General features: G+C 41.4%; 1 protein-coding gene across 1 annotated transcript in view; it reads right to left on the reverse strand.

Moving 5' to 3' along the window:
* Positions 1 to 317: 317 nt before the first annotated feature.
* LOC149307136 (Krueppel-like factor 13) overlaps positions 318 to 20354 on the reverse strand; it is a 30772-nt gene continuing 10735 nt past the window's right edge. Inside the window, exon 2 of the mRNA XM_089538357.1 lies at positions 318 to 8422. Coding sequence (XP_089394483.1) covers positions 8130 to 8422 — 293 coding nt within the window. The 3' untranslated portion in view covers positions 318 to 8129. The remainder of the gene's footprint in view (positions 8423 to 20354) is intronic.

A 20354-nucleotide genomic window follows, 5' to 3' on the forward strand; every position in this document is an offset into this window, starting at 1 on the left:
CATAGAATTGCGCTGGAGGACCTAGAGATTCCTAGAGATAACATATTAATAAAACAAACAAACAAACAAACAAATAATTTTTATGCCGCCTCTTCCTAGGATCGAGGCGGCGTACAATAAGAGACATACAGCATAATAAAATACATCCCATTACCCTCCTTCATAAATCCGCGAACAATGAAATCCGCAAAAGTCAAAGCCACAAATGTGAAGGGATGACTATACTAACATTGCTGGTGCAGAAGGCCTTCCTAGGAGATTGAGAGAATGACTATTAAACCCAAGTCAAAGGAGCAGTCGATTCATGGATGCCACTTTCTCAATCATCGCTTTTATTTAACAATACAAACATCGCTGATCTTGCGTACAAGTTGACATTTGACATCTGTTAGCGGTCATTTCCATTTGTTGCATAGGAACATTGTCACAATATATAAAATCTATGCAGTACAAAAAAACCACCTTTTTTAAAAACAGATTACAGCAGAGGGAATAGAGATCGGCATTTGGCTGTACAACTGCAATACTTCAATGTAGTGATTCATTAAAAAAATCCCAAAAGTGACTCATGAAAGCAATGAAATGCTGTCAAGAAAACGGAGGAGGGGGAATGGTGACCAGGACTGTCATCTTTTTTGCCCCAAAGTGAGGATAAGTGTGTAAACATGTATAATATCCACATACTTTCATTCACAAACTGACACAGAGAAAACTATGTATGCCTCTATAACAGTCTATATATATATATATACACACACAAGTAATGATACACAATATACTAGCGTCAACAGAAACTGGACTTGGGAATGGTCAAAACATTGCATTTACTGCACAGAAAAATTCCCTATAAACCTGTATAGTATTGCTGATAACTCTAAAATCCTGAATCGGTAGCAAAGGAAGAGAACATTTCTGGGAAATGCAGAAGACCCAAAAAGGTGACCTGTGTCCTTCTCCCATCTCTCTCCCTCTCTTATCATTTTTTTCTTATCAAAGTTACATTTTTGGACTACAACTCGCAGAATCCCAAGTCATCATGACCACTGGAGCCCTGAACAAAAACACTCCTGCCAGGGACCTTGTGATACCTTTGAAATTAAACGTCGTACAAGAAGCTTTCATAGACTTGGTCCATTTCCTCAGATGCATGGAGACTTGGAGATTGATGCATCTGAAGAAGCAGGTCAAGTCTTCAAAAGCCGATGCTACAACTTCTTTCGCTCATGTAGTCTCAAAGGTGCTACAAGATCCCTTTCCAGATTAGCACTGCAATGTCTCCGAAGTTTACTCCAATCGGGAATTAGGGATACATTGCAATGTTCCCCGATTCACCATCTTGGTTTTGACCCTCTTCTAAGGATGGAGGAGAAGAAAGAAATCAGTACTGAAATGGGAAAAAGCAAAACAGCCAATCCTTCAGCCCTAAACCATTAACAAATTGTTGCACCAGTAAATATGTCTTCCTCCTTCTTGGTGTGGAGCCCATCCATGCCAGTGCCCGACTGGTCTAGAAGTTGCTGATACTGGTGAATTTATACCTTATGTGAGCATGATGCTGGTGGTAGTATACTCCATGGGATGTGGAGGTAAAGTCCACCTATTGAGGATACCCCATTTTAGGAGTAAATCAATGCGCCTCAAGTGTAACCACATGTAGATCACCCCCAAGTCCTGGAAGAATGTTTTGCTCCTTGGCAGATCAGTGATGTCTGTCTATCGTTTTCTTGCCAAGACTACGACAATGAAATAAATACACAGAGTTGTCCTATGCACCAAATGCCTCGCAAGCTATCTGATGCGGTGTATCTATGATTCTTTTCTTCAACAATGAGGCAAGAATCGACACCATATTTGTGGCTATTTCTTTCTTTCCTGGAAACTCAGCAGTGGACAGTTTGCATCGGTGTGCTGTACTGATGGCATTGTTGTGCTAATGTGCATTTGTGTAATCCGTTTGCAGATCCCAAGGTGTACACACACATACACACACACACCTGGAAGCATTGTGAAGAATACAGTGAAGTCTCAGTATTCCTTACAGTGCTGAGTTAGACACTGCAGAGTACGAATGTGATACTACATTCTGCTGTATGGGCACAGTTGCAAAATGAACAGAATATATACCATATATACTCAACTATACTGATTTCATGTATTGTTTGAGGGGAGGTTTGGGGCCCAAAATTATGGATTTAGATATGATCCATAGATAAGTCAAGGGTAAAACTTAGGGTCATGTAACAAAAGGGAAGGAAAGGAAAATGATGCCAAAGAACTTGCAAAATACCAGCAGGTATAACTTTTTGTGCTGAGCCTAAAGGCTGGTGCTTCTTTTAGGTTCCTGGGATGAATTAAGCTCTCACCTTTTGCAACTCTACCCAAAGAAGGGGATGATTCCTTTTTTTATAAGAGCTAAAGGACAGTACTTACACTGACCCATGGATACGTTGATCCAAGTTTTGGGGGAGGTCATTTTTTTAACTAACATTTCTAGACTTATACATGAGTACATACAGTATGTATCCTGGGGAGGGGAGAAGAGACAAGACCTTCTGACCAAAACACTTTCTTGGCTACATATGGAGATGGATGTGTCCCATGGAACCCGCCATAGAAAGCACATTGAGCAAATGTGTTCAATGGTCCGTGTTTCTGCCGCACAACAGACTCAGCAGATGTGCTCTAGAATGGACAGATTCGACAAGTCTGACTTTCCTTGGAGATTAATGCTTTGATAATTTTTTTATACAGAAAGTCTTGATAACTGTACAAATAACTGCTACATGCAACAGAATAGTTTGAAGAGGAAAGCGGAATGTGGGATGCACAGGAGAACAAACGCATCTGCTCTTGTGTCTGTTGGGCAGGAACATTATCTATCTAAAACACAATTTCAAATCAAAAGGGATGCAGTTGAGTCTCATCGTCTGTCAAGCAGTTGCTAAGAAGGCTAAAATGTGGCGTTGCCATCCTCCCTCGTTGCCAGACAGGAGACTGTTACCACCAAACCCTGAGTGTTTTTGAGTGTATGCTTAGCATTCTTTACGAAACCGAAAATAAATTGTTCCCTAAAAAAATCTACTGAGGCACATCAGAAGTATTGTTCACGCTTCCTCCAAATTCCAAAAAATGGCAATGCTCCAAAGAAATAGAAACAGCAGTACATCTTCCTTTTGTTTACAAAGCTAGGTTGCAACCCTTACCCATATGCCCTTGGATATTACATGGAAATTAATGAGACTGTAAGGTAGGTGTAATGGTTTGGGCATTGAGCTATGACTCTGGAGACCAGGCTTCGAATCCCTGCTTGATGATGGAAACCCACAGACCTTGGGCAAGTCATTCTCTCTCAGCCTCAGAGGATGGCAATGGCAAAAGCCAAGTGAAAAACATTGCCAAGAAAACCCCATGATGGGGTTCTAGGTTTAGGAAAGCTGCTATGATCCATTCTTATAAGACACCCCTTTGGAGAAGTGCTGTGGAAGGGCACAGGGTATGCAAGCCAGATCTGTGAGGCAAGGAACAGATCCAATTCCCTGGCATCTTTCGAAGCAACGTTGGAAAACCCTGGTGGCAAAACCATTGCCAACCAGAAAAGAATAGGATTGGTCTTATTCAGTCTAAGCAGAGCTTGGAAAACCACTGTCATGCAGTGGCTAGTTTCATAAAAGTGATTTTTCCAAGCTCTGGATCAATGGCAATGGTTCCCAACCTTTAATCCTCCATTTGTTTTGGACTTCAGATCTCAGAAGCCAACAGTCAGGAATGATGGCAGCTGAAGTCCAAAACATCTGGAGGACCAAAAATTGGGCACCACTGGTCTGAGACAATGCCATCTGAGCAACTGTGCTTCAAGGAATCAACCAAGACTTGGGATAACCCAGGGCCAGCTGTTTTGAACCTACACCATTATTAACTCTTTGGCATATTTGGGTCCCCTGAAGAGCCATTCATCGAAGCAACAGAAATAGTTGCTGGTGGTGTCCATGAGCCAACCCTTATTTGAATGCAAGTTTTTAAGACATAGTACCATTCAATACAGGAATTTTGCACTGCTCCGGGAAAAGACGAGAAAGCTCCCTCGGAGAGAGAATAATGTTCTCTTAAGTAATTTTCTAGCAGACGCTAATGTGGTTATATAAGATTTTATAGTCATTTATAGCCCACCTACCGTGTAAATAGTCTAAATACTCATTCCTATTTAATCATAAATCGATCCCTACTGCTAGCTATATTCCTAGTGAGAATGCCTTTTTGTAGGCAGTTACTTTGTTTTTGTTTTCTCGGCTATTCTGAACGCTTCTCCGTTAGCTACAGCAAACACCTACCAAAATGACTTGGCATGTGGATTTCTCACCTCGGAGTGAGAAGTTATTTTTCTCTGGCAATTGATATACATGTCCGGTCTTATTGGATGCTGCCATAGATATCATTGCTGTCTCTCTTGAAACAATGTTGTGCCTTTTCTTGAGGTGTGACAAGTCATTATGTGAAGCAAACAAGACACTATGGTAACCAAATCTGCATGCGGTTACGATTCCACACTGAGAAGCCTTGCTTAGCCAAAACATGAACTTGGAAATCAATGCCCATAAAATACTGAAAATTTAGATTTTGACCTTTGTTTATATACACCAGAATCCTATAACACCATCTACATGGTGTAACTTTATGTATGCTTAACTAAGTAGCAGAGACGGTGAGAAACCCTGTTTGTGATTTGCAAAGATCTATAAAAAGACACCAGCAAGAGTAGAAGATGAGCACTGATGCACAATGCACATCCGAACCAATGTGCATCAGAATCATTGTGCATCGGTCCTGTTGTGCATCAGTTGTGTTGTGCAATGGTCAGTTTGCTGTTTTCTGTACTGAGTATGAACATTACAAAACTATCCAATCCTAGTTCCTGCAGACGTAGATCCACTTACGAAGCCAACAAGTCCCAACAGGATTCTGGTCATTTCCTTGGCATTACAATGGAAAGAGTACACAATACTTAACAGCAATCTTTGCATGTACCAAGAAATGACTTGTTCATGTATAACATATTAGTTTCTTCTGACAATTGAAATACAGTACACTTTTGCTTTTCTGTTTCCTTTAAAAAAAAAATGACCTGGCCAAAAAAACCAACGGAATTATTGCAAAGCAAGAAGGAAGCTCTTGCTCAAGATACCTTTGGAATGTAGGAAGGATTTGTTGAAAGGCCTTACGCTTATCGTAAACAGTAGTTTGGACTTGCGGAGTTTGTTTCGCTGTGCTACAGTCAACTGCATTTATATTTACAGTAATTCTTAAAAAATTAACATGATCACAAGAAAAAGCACCTGAATATTTAATATACATCATCGGAACCAGCCAATCCAACGATAGTAAGTTCTCTTGCATGTGTGCCTTCAAGTCACCTGTTGATTTATGGAGACCCCATGACTTTCATAGGGTTTTCTTAGGCAAGGAATACCCAGAGATTCCTATTTCCTTCCTCTGAAATAGACCCTATGGCACCTGGTCTTTGTTGATGGTCTCCCATCTAAGGATTAACCAGGCCACCTTCCAAGATCAGATGGGATCTGGTTCCTTCAAGTTATTTAGGCCCACACACATAAATATACCTCCCAATATTTTTGTTGGCTTTTCTCCCACTTGAACCAATTTGGAAAGCTTAGATCAGTTACTGGTTCAAGCATCTCTTCTTATAGACCTCTTATAGCGCCAGTCCATTTGTGTGTGAGTAACTAGCATTCAGTGTGGGTTTATCCTAAAGAATGATTCCTGCAAAGCCCAGAGTTCCCTAAAGATGCAATTCCATAGGAAAATGTGAACTCAAAGGCTCTCATGGCCAGCATCCATAGTTTTGTGTGGGTTTGGGGGGGTTATGTGACCATGTTCTAGAATAGTTTCTTCCTGACGTTTTGCCAGCATCTGCAGCTGGCATCTTCAGAGAATGCTGGCATGGAAAAGAGTTAGGTATATATATATAAATCCATAGAGAAAGCTTGCCAGTCCTCAAATAAGGGGTGTCCTTTATCATAAGGGTGCCCCTATGCTAGTAATGTACATGAAAGGCTACTCATAGACACAAGTCTCCTTTGTGGGGTCAAGGTATTTATTGTTGAAATGGTCACAACACCAATACCACCAACACTCTTTCTTTAAAGGTAGTTAAAAATAGGATGTATAGACAGAGTCTGGCATCCTGGTCCTACTGTGAATGAAGAAGGTGCAAGATGATAGTGAGACCTGAAATGGGATTGTCCATTGTAATAGCAAAGGCAATGGGAAGCCCATAAGGGAACCATGGTCTTGCTAGTTGGGAAGAAAGTTCTCCCAAGGACTACTGATACTGGAGAAAAGTGAAGTGCTGTTCAGCTAGAACACCCTGTTTGTAACACTTTCTAGATGGAGGTTTTGCATAAGAAGAGAACAAAGACAGTTTTTTTGTGGGGGTTTTCGGGCTATGTGGACATGATCTAGAAGAGTTTATTCCTGACGTTTCGCCAGCATCTGTGGCTAGCATGGTAGAGAACAAAAAGTTTTTCCTTCCACTATATGGACATTTTCTGCTTATTGGTTCTCAGCTCCATGTCTTTACTTACAGGCCTCTTTGCTACAAGGCAGTATTGTATGTAAGTGTTCAGGTTTAAAGCAATGCCTTCTACAGGAATCGAGAATCTTTATAGCAGATGAGTACCTTGGTAAAGTTTGGATGAATTTGGACATGTGGTTCCCCCATGGCTTTTGGAAAAGGAAAAGGTTCAGGTTGATACCATCTGCAGGCCTGTCTTGACAGACATTTGGGCCAGAGGTTCAAGGAAATGGAAAGAGGTGCAGTTCTTTAGGAAATTCTCCTAGATCTACCTTATTTATTATCCGTGAGTCACCCTGAGGAGAAGTCCCCAAAGGATTACAAGGTGTAAGGCAACCTTCCCCCAATGCGGCATTCGCCAGATGTGCTGGACAACAGCTCCCATCTTCCCCAGTGCCCAGTGTGAGCATTGGGCAATTGGTTGGGGCTGATGGGTCTTGTTGCCCAGCAAATACAATGAGCACCGAGTTGAGGGCGGGTGCTGTAATGCCTTGAAAACACAATCCTACCATCTTGTCCTTCATGAATAAATTGCTCCCCAGTTATAAATGCATACTCCTATCACTGGGGCGGTTAAGGCATCTAGTTCATTGTTGCGTTGGTTTTCAGGATCCCCAAACCCCAACCCAATTTATTTTAATATAGATATATAGAAATATATATATATATATATATATATATATATATATATTATATATATATAAAAAGTATCGAACTTTGTAGACAAGTTGTTTTGCAACAGGAAGCTGGTGGTGATAAAAGCATCTCAGTGTAAAAATGAGAATGAATGAATGAATGAATGAATGAATGAATGAATGGACGTCCCACATATAAGGTCCAAGAGTATTTACCGACTGTGAAACCACAGCCTTTTGAGTGCGAAGTCCAGCCTCAGTTTCCTCTCCGGTGTGTGCCGTGAAAAAAACTCGACACCACTGTTCTGAGTGCAAATATCTATACACAGCGAGGCTGCAAGAGGAGAGTGTGTCTTCATTATACTTGACCGTATGCCATAAATACATATCCCTGAGAAAGATGAGAGGAGGTGGTGATTTTTTAATAAAATCCAACCCGGTTGAATTAGCTGTAGAGGCATTCCTGTGTTGCAATCTCTTTCTACCAAAGAGGCGTGGACACCTGAGTGAAGAAAATAGATTGTTTTTAAAAAATAGATTGTTTTTAAAAAATGCCAGCGTGAGCATCTTAAGGCTTTGAAGGGGAAGAAGAACAAAAAACACAACTTGACCAGGAATAAGTTGTCATCAGGGAAAGAAAGAAGAAGCCCTTCAGTGTAGGTATATTGTAGGAGGCAAGTTCAGTTGTGCTGAATATTTTCCACTCCAAAGTTTCGAAGGGAAAGAAAGCTACATACAGCTTCTTCGGGAGACTGGGACTCTTTTTAAAGAAACAAGACGTATTATTAAAAAATTTTAAAAAATAACAACACCCAAGCAAAATGTGCAATGCAAATAACTCCAAATCGTAGATACGGGTACAAAACGATGGGCGCCAAAGTGCGTGCATCCAGTGCAGGGCAGGGTTAAGGGGAGCTGGCTGGGCTGGTGGTGGGGCTGGAGGCATCCGAACGGCTGTAGTCGCTCACAGACCCCGTCCTGGAGTTGCTCCCGCTCCTCCGCTTCAGCATGCTGGGGTGGAAGTTGGCATGCCGGCGGGCGTGCTTCGTCAGGTGGTCGCTGCGCATGAAGCGCTTCTCGCAGAGCGGGCACCCAAACTTCTTCTCCCCGGTGTGAGTGCGGAAGTGCCGTGCCAGTTCATCGGAGCGGGCGAACTTCTTGTTGCATTCCTCCCAACGGCATTCGAAAGGCCGCTCTCCTGGGAAGAAAGAAGGCGAGAATCTCAGATCAGGGTTTTCTCTATTGCAACCGGTAAAGACCAGAACAACTATGGTGACCCAGAGGACCTTCTCGGCAACCGCTCCCAGACTATGGAACGAGCTGCCGGACGAGATCCATCATATTACAAGATCAAAACAGATCTCTTCCGACAGGCCTTTCCAGAATAGTTTCAGCCATCCATTGAGTAGACGATTGTGCAGTCTATTGATTTTCTCCTATCCCATCCTCCGGTTTATTTGTTTTAATTAATCTTTTTAGTATAAACATTTAATATAACTGCGATTTAATTGTTACTTTAAGGGGGGGAGGTTAGAATTTAGGACCATTGTAGATTGTTATTTTACTATGTTTTGACCTGTTTTATTGTAAACCACCTCTGTCCTAATTGCAGTAGGCGGGATATAAATAAAAGATTATTATTATTATTATTATTATATTTCTCAAGACTGGCATCTGCACCAGTGGTCCTCAAACCTTTTTGGACTACCTCCGCCTTTCCTGTTGGACAACAATCCTAGTGCCCCCCCAGCCCTATTTCTTGATATTACCTTATATATTCATGTACAAGTCGACCTCATATATAAGTCGAGAGAAGGTTTTGATATGACCCATGCATATGTTGAGGGTAAAACTTAGGTAACAAAGGATGCACTGGCTTTGTGGCAAAGGCCTCTGAGAAGCCAGCTTTGAGGCAAAAGGAGAGCATGCTGCTCGGTTGCTGCTCTCAGGATAACCACAGGTGAATGGCCCGATACACATTATTTTGCATTAAACCCATGAGCCGCTTTTGCTTTGTATTTATTGCATGCTTGATTTACACCATATATCACCCAATGGGTCATAAAGCTACTGTATTTGCCATCTCAGTCTCCCAAGTCAGTCATGATCCCTTCCCTTGACTTCCCTCCCCTTCCATTGTTTTGGCATTTCATTTCTTAGCCAAATCGCCGGTTTCTATGGAGCTGCTCATTGCAGAGGAGGAAGGCATCGTAAAGCCAATTCATGCAACGAATTTGTGGCCACCGCTAGTTTTGTGGGTTTTGACAGGGAGATGAATGAGGAGGAGTGGTGAGGCTTTTGGCTTCTTTCCTTCTTGAGTTAAATCTATCATGTTCCTCTTAAATTAATGTAACAGATTCACAGCTTCAATCAAATCAGACCACAAAAAGTGGGAGGACAATGCCAAGCCTTAATAATCTTAAACGTTGGTCAGCTTGCCAGTAATTTTTCTTATCAACAAAACGTCAAGGTAACAATTATTAAAAACAGCCAGAATGAAACATGCTTAGTAGCTCCTACTCAGCTAAAGAGCTCTTACTTTCCTTCTTCTAGGCATCCATCAAGGAGATGAAAATATTGCATTCAATATGGATTTTTTTCTTCTTCCAAAGGCACAGACATGTGGGCTATTCCTCTTTAGGACCAAATGTTCCCTGTTCTCATCTTGCTTTTGTCCATGAGTTACAAATTACAAAGCGAAGAGTATATGCAATTATGCAGACTTTCTCATTCTTGAGCAGAGGAGTCAAGATATCTCTAGCTTTCATAAAAGGTCTTTCCAACTCTGGTGCAAGAACAAGACAAGGAACAGTTCTCTTTTATCAAGCTTTCTGCAATTAGAATCACAGAATCATAAAATCGTAGAGTTGGAAGAGACCCCAAGGGCCATCCAGTCCAACCCTGTTCTGCCATGCAGGAACTCTCCATGAAAGCATCCTTGACAGATGGCCATCCAGCCTCTGCTTAAAAACCTCCAAGAAGGAGACTCCACTACACTCCAAAGCAGCATCTTCCACTTTCAGCATCTTCTACTATCCTTTCTTACTGTCAGGAAGTTCCTCCTAATGTTGAGGTGGAATCTCTTTTCCTGGAGCTTGCATCCTTGCTCCAGTCCTGTTCTCTGGAGCAGCAGAAAACAAGCTTGCTCCATCCTCAATATGACATCCCTTCAAATATTTAAACAAGGCTATCATATCACCTCTTAACCTTCTTTTCTCCAGGCTAAACATCCCCAGCTCCCTGAGTCATTCCTCCTAAGACATGGTTTCCAGACCCTTCACCATTTTAGTTGCGCTCCTTTGTACACTCTCCAGTTTCTCAACCTCCTTTTTGAATTGTGGAGCCCAGAACTGGACACAATATTCCAGGTGGGGTCTGACCAAAGCAGAATATAGTGGCATTATTATTTCCCTTGGTCTAGACACTATCCTTCTATTGATGCAGCCTAAAATCGCTTTGGCCTTTTTAGCTGCTGCATCACACGGTTGACTCAAGTTCAACTTGTGGTCTACTTGGACTCCTAGATCCCTTTCACCGTATGAGTCTCTCATTCAGCAAGGTGTCCCCCATACTACAGAAAAAAGTCTCTCCGCCACTCAACATCATTTCTCTTTTTAAAACAAATTGCACAGCATTCAAGACAATTCAGAGATGATGGACAATATCATGTGATGCTGTTATAGCGCCATTATTCCTCTTTTACTGTAATGGCTGCCTTCTACGGCATTCTGGGATTTACAGTTTAGAGAGCTCTCAGGCTGAGAATGATAAAACTCCCTTAAACTGCAGATCCCAGGATTCCACAGGAGACAGTCATTGCAGTAAAAGTGAAATAACAGCGCTATAAAAGTGTAGCGTGATCATGTCCGAAATTCCGTGCAGTAAGTATAGCCAAAGATGCTATTCTCCAGCATTGATTGTGGTTTAAAAGCTTTGTGCAATCATCTCCTTGCATAATAATGCTCCTTGGAAAGCAGCATTATTAATGTTTCCTTAAGATTAACGGAGTAAAGTTTTATGTAAACACCCCAAGAACAGCCATGCCATGGGGGTATTTATGAAGACGAGACGGCCGCACTACACCACCAGCACCTTATAGGGAAACTCTTGCATTGTCGCATTGTCTTTCAAACCGGGGCCGAAGGGTGGAGAATGTGGTTTTCTTTGCAGGTGAGGTTATATTGGGTGCTTGCTTACTGGCAGGAAAGAAAGCAACCAAGAGAAACGGAGATTATAAGAAGTCATTGCTTCATGCGTGTTCAGGAACTAGCAATGTGGCAAAGCTTGCTTGCATCAGACCGGACTTGTGCAGATGTTTTCTCTAGCAAAACAGGTCCCATTAGATTAGGATGGCTACTACTACTTAAGCATTGGACTAAGAAATGGAAAGGAGTTATTATATAGTGCCTATCAATGCAATGGATAGATTAAAACCGTAACCTCAAAAGAAAATAATTTCTCATATACAATAGCAGACATACACATCCTTTACGTGGGCTATATTCTATACTCATAAATTCATGAATCTCTTTATATGTTCTTTCTGAAGGTTAGAGTAAGTAGAATGATGGTAAGTTTGTAATAGAGGGGTAAGGGGATCGCGTAATTTTTATTTATGTATGTTTTATATCTGTTATCGGTGTATTTTATGGTTGTAACCCACCTTGATTCTTCTGGGGGAAGCGGGCTATAAATAAATTTATTATTAGTAGTATTATTAATATTATTATTATTGAGGGAGGAATAAAGTTAGCTAAGATAGAAAAGATAAGAAAGGGAAAGGGAGAGGAAGAAAAGGAAAAGAAAGAAGATTAAGGATAGGAAGGTTTAAAAGGACAGAAAGAAAAAAAGGATGGCATAAAATAGAAAGATATAAGGAGGAAAAGACTAGTTGCAACACCATCATTACCAATCACATTAGAATGATAATTTAAATGTTGAAGAATATTAATAATATGTTTGCAGGTATGTATGTTTAAAAGTTGTATGTTAGGTTTTAAGATTTCATGTTGTGTTTTAAAATGCTTAATTAAAAACTGTTTTAATAATAATAATAATAATAATAATAATAATATGTTCTTTCTGTTCTGACAAGAAATCCCTGATAAGGATGTGATTAGTGTTCATATATTCAGATAAAGGAACGTTAAAGGAATATAATCTGCAACAAGAGGCAGATCTGCCATGTAATACCTAGTATTTTAAAGATTGTCTTTAATAGGATGACATATAGAGATTGACTAAAGCTAAAAAGCAATATAAGTTAAAATTCGAGAGGAAGGATTAGGACTGTAAGGAAACTAAAGTGAAGATATGTGATACAGTTTATGAAACAGGAAAAACTTATTAAGCATTAATGTTAAGATTTTATTGTACTGTATGTATCGGTGATATAAATAAAATATTACGAAAGAAAAGATATCCAGCACCTGGAGAAGGAGGAGTGCAAAGTGTTTAGCTGATCTAGAAACTAACCAGGCTCCCTCTTTTGTTGTTTAGTTTCATTGTTGTCAACATCTCTCAACAAGACCATATGGATAGTTTTTTGTGGGTTTGGGGGGGCTATGTGTCCATGTTCTAGAAGAGTTTCTTCCTGACGTTTCGCCGGCATCTGTGGCTGGCATCTTCAGAGAATGCCAGCATCTGCGACTGGCACTTTCAGGGCATTCTCTGAAGATGCCAGCCATAGATGCTGATGAAATGTCAGGAAGAAACTCTTCTAGAACATGGACACATAGCCCCCAAAACCCACAAAAAACTAAGGATGCTGGCCATGAAGGACTTCGACTTCACAAAGCTATATGGAGTTTTCGCTTTGGATAGGGATAAAAGATAAATGGTGTTCCTTTGCTAAATATTTCAGCAGGAGGAGAGGAGAGGCGGGGGCAGATTCCTGTCCTTCCCAGGTTGCATCTACACTGAAGAATTAATGTAGTTAATACTATGACTCTATCCTATTTACACTGTGTCTTGCAAACCTGGGGGCAGCACCCATGGCAAAAAGAGTTTCTTCCAAAGATACTCTTGGTTGGGAATGATCTTTCCAAAGATAGACCACGATCTTTCCAAAGACAGACCAGTCATCCATGATTTCTTGGGGTGGGACCGTGGTTTTGTCTGACTGAGCAAACCAGTGGCTATTTTTAAACAAAGCGTCCTTAAATAAAGCTCGGCGTGGTCTGGGAAAAAACATTTCCACTTCCACTGTTTTTATAGAGGCACTTCAAACTGACCAAGGAGCCAAACCTTGGACCTCCAGCTCAAAGGTGGAGGAGGCATGAAAGCCACTGGGTCGAGAGCATAAAAGTGGCTTTCTTTCCAGCATGTGTAAAGGAAAAAATAAATAACATAAAACCAGATCTCACCATCCCTTCTTTCTCTCTGAAAGGAGGGCTATTTTAAGCTCTGTGATTTATTTATTCCACCTCAAGTTTTCATTTATCTGCCCACTGTACAGTTGTAAAAGCTCAAAGCCTCTCCGACGCATACAAATGCCAACTTGTGTGTCATTGTGGCCTGATCTCAGATTTCACTTCAGTGATGGCAATATTATGTGTGTGTGTGTGTGTTGTGTGTGTTTCACTCCACAATTTGTGCCACCCTGAAGCTGGAAGGTGGCTTGGAATAGATCTTCTGCTTTTTTAATTTCCATGAAAAATGTCTAAACAAAACCTCGCCCGTTCCCTCTGCACCCGACTTGGATTACTCATTTTCTCTCCTTCTGCTGGCTCCCTCTTTCTGCAAATATTAATGGAGTAAAGTCATCCTGACATGCATGGGCTTCCAGAGGGATATCAAATATATTCCATATTGGGCAGTTCGGTGACGTTTGGCTTCCCTAACCGAGCCAGAGGAATGACCTCAACTCATTTGACCCGGGTTTAGCCAAGGTGGTCAGGGTACTCCTCCGAAAGCAAAAAGGGATTTCTCCACACCTTCCTCCACCTTCACTCCTCTTTCCTTATTTTGGGGGGAAGCCCAGAATCGACGGCTGAACAACAATTTCCAGTCTGGTTCTTTTTTTAGTCTTTTCAGCTGGCTGAGAATACTGTGTCCTTCTGCACATAGCAAACGGTAAGATCTTGGAAGGGCAGTTTTAGGCATTGAAGGAAAATAAAGATGGAATGGTGGATTTTTTGGTGCAAATAATATTTGCAAATGTTACATCTCTTAGCAACGCCGAATCAAGTTCTCATAGAAAAAGTGGTGTCCCCATTTTGGGGAAAGACAACGTGGTATAAGCAGTTTGAGTGTTGGACTATGACGCTGGAAACCAGGGTTCGATTCCCAGTTCGGCCATAATGCCCATTGGATAACCTTGGCTGAGTCACACTCTCTCAGCCGCAGGGGAAGGCAACAGCAAACCTCCTCTGAACAAATCTGGCCAAGAAAACTACTGTTAACACTATGTAGTCTTACTACGTATAGAGAGAGCCAGTGTGATGTAAAGGTTTGAATATTGGACTCTAGAGACCAGGGTTCGATTCCATGCTCAACCATGGAAACCCACTGGGGAACCTGGGGCAAGTCACACTCTCTCCTCCTCAGAGGATAGCAATGGCAAACCTCCTCTAAATAAATCTTGTCAATGAAACCCTGTGATAGGTTCACCTTAGGGTTGCCATAAGTCCAAAATGACTTGAAGGCATACAACAGCAGCAGCAGCAGCAGCAGCAACAACAACAACAACAACAAAGTGTTGTCAGAGCCCTGGCCCAAAAACTCAATGTACCGCCTTGTGAACAGTAATGACTGTTAATAAATAGAAGATACAAAAGATACACTTGTTTTAACTATAGGAGTAAATCCAAGTATGATCGAGATAAGAGGTAAGGGTTGTATATAGGTTTGTATACAATTATGGAAACTTCTTTATACTTTAGATATGTATAAGCGATGGATGGCCATGACTATTCTTCTCTGTCCTCCTTGCAATACTAGTCGGATTAAGTCTCCATAGACTTTCTATTCTTTGGCCTTACAAGCTGAAATCAGGCAAAGCTCAAAATGGTCTTATAATACCAGAGATACACCACGATCAAGGTATCTCCCATGCACTGAGCCAGCATGGTGAAGTAGTTTGAGCATTGGACTATGACTTTGGAGACCAGAATTCAAATCCTTGCTTAGCCATGGAAACCCACTGGGAGACCTTGAGTAAGTCACGCTCTCTCAGCCTCAGAGAAAGCAAAGGATGAGGATGACTACGCTTCTGTTATACTAAAGCACCTCTCTGTCTTCCTTGCATTACTAGTCCGTTTCAAGCAAAACCCCTCTAAACCAATCTTGACAAGAAAACACTGTGCTAGTTACACTTTAAGGTCTCCGTAAGTCAGAGATTACTTGAAGGCAAACAACAACAACAATACCTATTGAAATGTATGCTTATGTGTGTAGATTTTTTGAGAGGGGAAATAAGATTAGTGCATAAATGGAAGAAACATATGGAAGAAAACACAGAGAAGCGATGCAGGCCAGAAACAGATATGAGCATCTCCAGTGACATCCAGGGATCCGTCTGGCTCCACCTGGTTTTATGAAGCCTCAGACGTTGGCCTGGCTCCCTTGTTCAATAGGTGAAGACACAAAAACACAGATGTCAGACTGTGCCGCCTCGCTTCATTTGCCTCCAGATCATCATCGTTCAAAGCATCAAGAAGTAAAACAGGAGCAAACAGGGTGCATCATCCAACCAGATGTGCTTACAGTCAAGCCAAAAGTCTCTACAGCACCGACTTTTTAGTAAAAACAATCCAGATGACTCAGAGCCAACCAAAAGACTACAGATGAAGACAAAAACACAGCAGAGCTGCTAGACAATCAACAATTGGTTAATATTTCTAGGAGACTCCAGAATAGTCTACCTGTGTGTTTTGTTGCTGTTGTGGTTGTTGTGTGCCTTCAAACTGTATCTGACTTATGGCCACCCTAAGGTGAACCTATCATAGCATCTTCTTGGCAAGATTTGTTCAGAGGAGGTTCACCATTACCGTCCTCCAAGGCTCAGAAAGTGTGACTTGCCCAAGGTCTCCCAGTGGGTTTCCATGGCTGAACGGGATTCGAACTCTGCTCTCCAGAGTCTCAGTCCACCAGCCCTCAAACCGCTACACCACACTGGCACCAGACGAAACCAAAAGAGAACCTGTCTCTTTATTGTTCTTAGACTCATAGAGTCAGAAGGGACCAAAAGGGACCATCTACTCCAAACCTTTGCCAAGCAGAAGGACACAGAAAAAGCTCTCTCTGGAGAGATGGCCATCCAGCTTTTATTCAAGGATCTCAAAAGAAGGCTCTTCCTTTCAATACACAAGACCAGGCTCATCTATATAGGTGAAACAGGCAAAATTTAGGGATGGCTTTTTTTTTTTTTTTGTATAATTTTTTGTTTAATTAAACAATATTAAAGTGAAAACTCATTACACCAAGCGACGTAAAAGCAAGCTCCCGTATGACAGTTTCTTTGTACAATGGCTAGAACATAAATATGTGCCCCTCCTGTGTCCATGGTACATTTTTTAATTGTCTTTTTTACTAATTCTCAATACTAGGATGAGAGATTGGACCTAGGTTTTATGTCATGTTTAGCTTTAACGAACAAAACATCTGAAATCAAGGGGTGAAAATAATTATGAGGGGCAACGGGGGGAGGGGGATGCCAAAATATTTCTCAATTAGGGTGGCCAAATACCTAGAGCCGGCCCTGCATAAGACAACTTTCCAGTGATCCTGGCTTGCAATAATTGATGGAGATCCATGTGCATTCTTTTAAACTGGATTGTGAATTGGTTTGAACCAGTTCGAATAACCCTGGTTCCCACTTGAACCAAATCACTGAAGCAATTCAACAAGGAGGGCCATGTGTTAGACCCATTTAATCCGTGTCTTTTTGATGCTGTTTTTTCCCTGCATCTTTTTGGATAAATCGATTCGGCGCAAGTGTGAACCAGATGCGGATCGGAATCTATTTAAATTTGCCCTTCAGCTGACTGGAGCAGGTCCATTTTGAATCGATTCATGCCTGAATGTGAACCACAAGTGGGTTATTTTTACAGGGAAAAAATATGATCGGGGCAAGTGTAGTGTAAACCACGATCCGATGTCAAATTGATCCATCGATTCGGATCGCACACCGATTTATTTGTAAGTGGGAATGAGGCCTTGGGTCCCCACAAGTCCATTCAGAGCTGCACCAGTTTCCAGCCTTTCTTCTTGGCCCAAGTAGATCTCCTATCCATAAACTGCTGAAAGGGCACGCTTTGCAAAACGCAGGATACGTTTGTCTGGCCTGGGAGCCTGCACTTAAATAACCCTCATTGTCTGTCTGTTGTCTCACCCAGATACAGTAAGGCCATGATCTCACTGACCACGTGAGCCTCTTTGCTCGCAGAATCTCAGTGGCTGACCAGTAAGCCACAAAAATAGATTTGTGCACGGAGGAGAGATCCTCTGAAATGGTTGCCCTTCATTTGGGTTGCGGTTTCCCTTCTCTCTTTTTTTGGCTGTGTCAGCAATATCCCGCATCCAAAGAGCTGATCTAGGATTATTTGGAGCGGAGAGAAGGAGGAAAAACACAGAGAGAAGCCCGCTTCTCTGAAGTTATAAAACAAAACCACGTGGCCAATGCAGGCTCTTTCCAAGTTTCCAGGTTTGGACATGCCCCAACTGCACACAGACAAAATACGGCATTTGCATTTTGAAATATTCTCTCTCCGTATGGATTCGGAAGGGATGTTTCATTGCAGTGTTTTCAATGCCACGTTGATGGCTCTCTCTTTCCCAGTAATGCCCTGATACCTAGGAATCGTTTTCTTTTGTAAGCTTAAAGAGAAGCTACCATCCTCTTTGAATTATGATCACAAACACTAACCCTCTTGTATTTCCCTTTATAATGAAACCCACTGACTGACCCTGGGCAAGTCACACTCTCTCAGTCTCAGAAGATGGCAATGGCAAGCCCCCTCCAAAGAAACCTGCCAAGAAAACCCGACGATAGTTTCACCTTAGGGCCACTATAAGTTGGAAATGACTTGAAGATACACAACAACACAAAGATCATGAACACACACCCTCCTGCATTACTCTGGACAGGGAATTAAACTAGACAATACGTTGACCAATTCAATGCAGAGGTGATCCCCCAACAAGTAATCCAAGACAACAGCTGCTGGTCATAACATGTGATTTTCCCCACCAATGTATCCTGCATTTAACATGCTTGGCTTTGTGATTTAGAAACTAAAATTGGGCTCAATTAGCCCATCCAATGGCTAAGGTATGTATTTCTCAGGAAATCCATTGATAGGTAGGAAAATAGGTCGATCAAAGAGACAATGCATTTCCTTAATGTCCAGTTTGATCCTGACTGCATCTAGACTGCATAATTAATTCAGTTTGATAGCGCTTTAATGGCCATGGCTCAATGCTATGGAGTTCTAGGATTTGTAATTGAATGAGATATTTAGCCTTATCTGTTAGAGAGCTCTAGTGCCACAACCAACTACAAATCCCATGAATCCATAGCATTCATCCATGGCAGTTAAAGCAACATCAAGCTGCATTGTTTTTACAGTGCAGATGCACCCTAATTTAGTCTTATTTAGAGCTTCACTTAGTTATCTTTGAACTAAACTCACAGAATCCCCTTTCATCTTGCGCTGGTGATTCTCAGAGTTGTAGTTGCAAAAGTAACTTTCCCAAAACTGAGCTGCCCAGTATAGAAAACCTTCGTATTCTAGCTGTCTTTTGTTTTCCTGGGCCGATCATGTTAGCTATTGGCAAACTTTGTGTTGCATTTAAACACAAATAAAATCAGCTGCACCTGTTTCCATTGTTCTTATTATTTCGTGCCCTTTGCACCCCTTTTTGTGCTTTTTATGCTGTTGCTTTATTGTGCGGTGTGTTTGCCTTGAAAGAATAAAGCACATTCATCTTTTGAATGATAAATCAAAGAAACTTAATATAACAGCGCTGGGTGGGACAAACTGGACATTAAGGAAACAATCGGTTTCAAACAGTCAGTGAGACATTAATAAAGTTGCAGGAAGGTGGTTCAAATCCTGGTTCAGCCATGGAAAACCCGCTGGGTGACTTTGGGCAAGTCACAATCACTCAGCCTCAAAGGGAAGGCAAATGGCAATCCCCTTCTGAAGAAACGTGCCAAGAAAAACCCATGATCATGATCTTATTAGTAATAGTAATAGTAGTAGTAGTCATATTTTGCCTTTTTAATTTTCTGTTGGAAAGAGCAGAACAAAGCTGGCCTGAGAGTCTCCATTAAGTCGGAAACGGCTTGACGGCCGACAACGACAACAAGAACAAATGTCCAGCCTATATTCTTATTGTATTATTATCATTTGAAATTTGAAATTTTCAATGGAAAATGTCAAGGGAATACAAATCCTGTATTTTATTTTAATTTACTTTGTTTTATATTACTTTATTATGCAGTTTCTATTGTATTGGGCTTGCACCATGGGGCAGCAAGGGTATGGGCAAAATCACAGGAGAAGTTCATTCTTGTATCTATAGACTGAGCTTTGTATACCTTTTAAATCTTGCTGGTCATTGACCGAACAAAATATGTATATAGCAGGGGTAGGCAACCTTTTTGAGCCGGGGGCCGGGTTGCTGTCCCTCAGACAACTTTTTTAAAAATGGAGGACATGCAAAAAAATTGATGATTTTAAAAAATGTTAATATAAATGCATGTTTCCTAGGCATGATCAAAATGGAGGACATTTGAGCCTCAGAAACTGGCTGATATCAATATCACCATCATCATCATCATCATCATCATCATCATCATCATCACCACCACTATCATTGTTAAAGCAGACCTTTTAGCATTAAAAGCACCAAAAATACACAGAAATGCACTTTGGAAAGTCACACTGTCTCACCTTTAGAAAGAGTGAGTGCATGTCTCAGAAACTGACTGATATCATCATCATCATCACCACCACTATCATTGTTAAAACAAAGCAGACCTGTACAAATGGAATGGAAATCCTCCTCCTCCTCCTGCTACTCTTCTTCTTCTTCCTCCTCCTCCTCCTGCTCCTTCCTTCCTCCCTCCTCCTCCTCCTTCTTCTTCTCCTCTTCCTCCTTCCTCCTCCATCCTTCTTCCCTCC

Source organism: Sceloporus occidentalis, unplaced genomic scaffold (genome assembly GCF_023333645.1).
Source record: "Sceloporus occidentalis isolate IW3139 unplaced genomic scaffold, rSceOcc1.0.p SCAF_9, whole genome shotgun sequence".
Taxonomy (NCBI): Eukaryota; Metazoa; Chordata; class Lepidosauria; order Squamata; family Phrynosomatidae; genus Sceloporus; species Sceloporus occidentalis.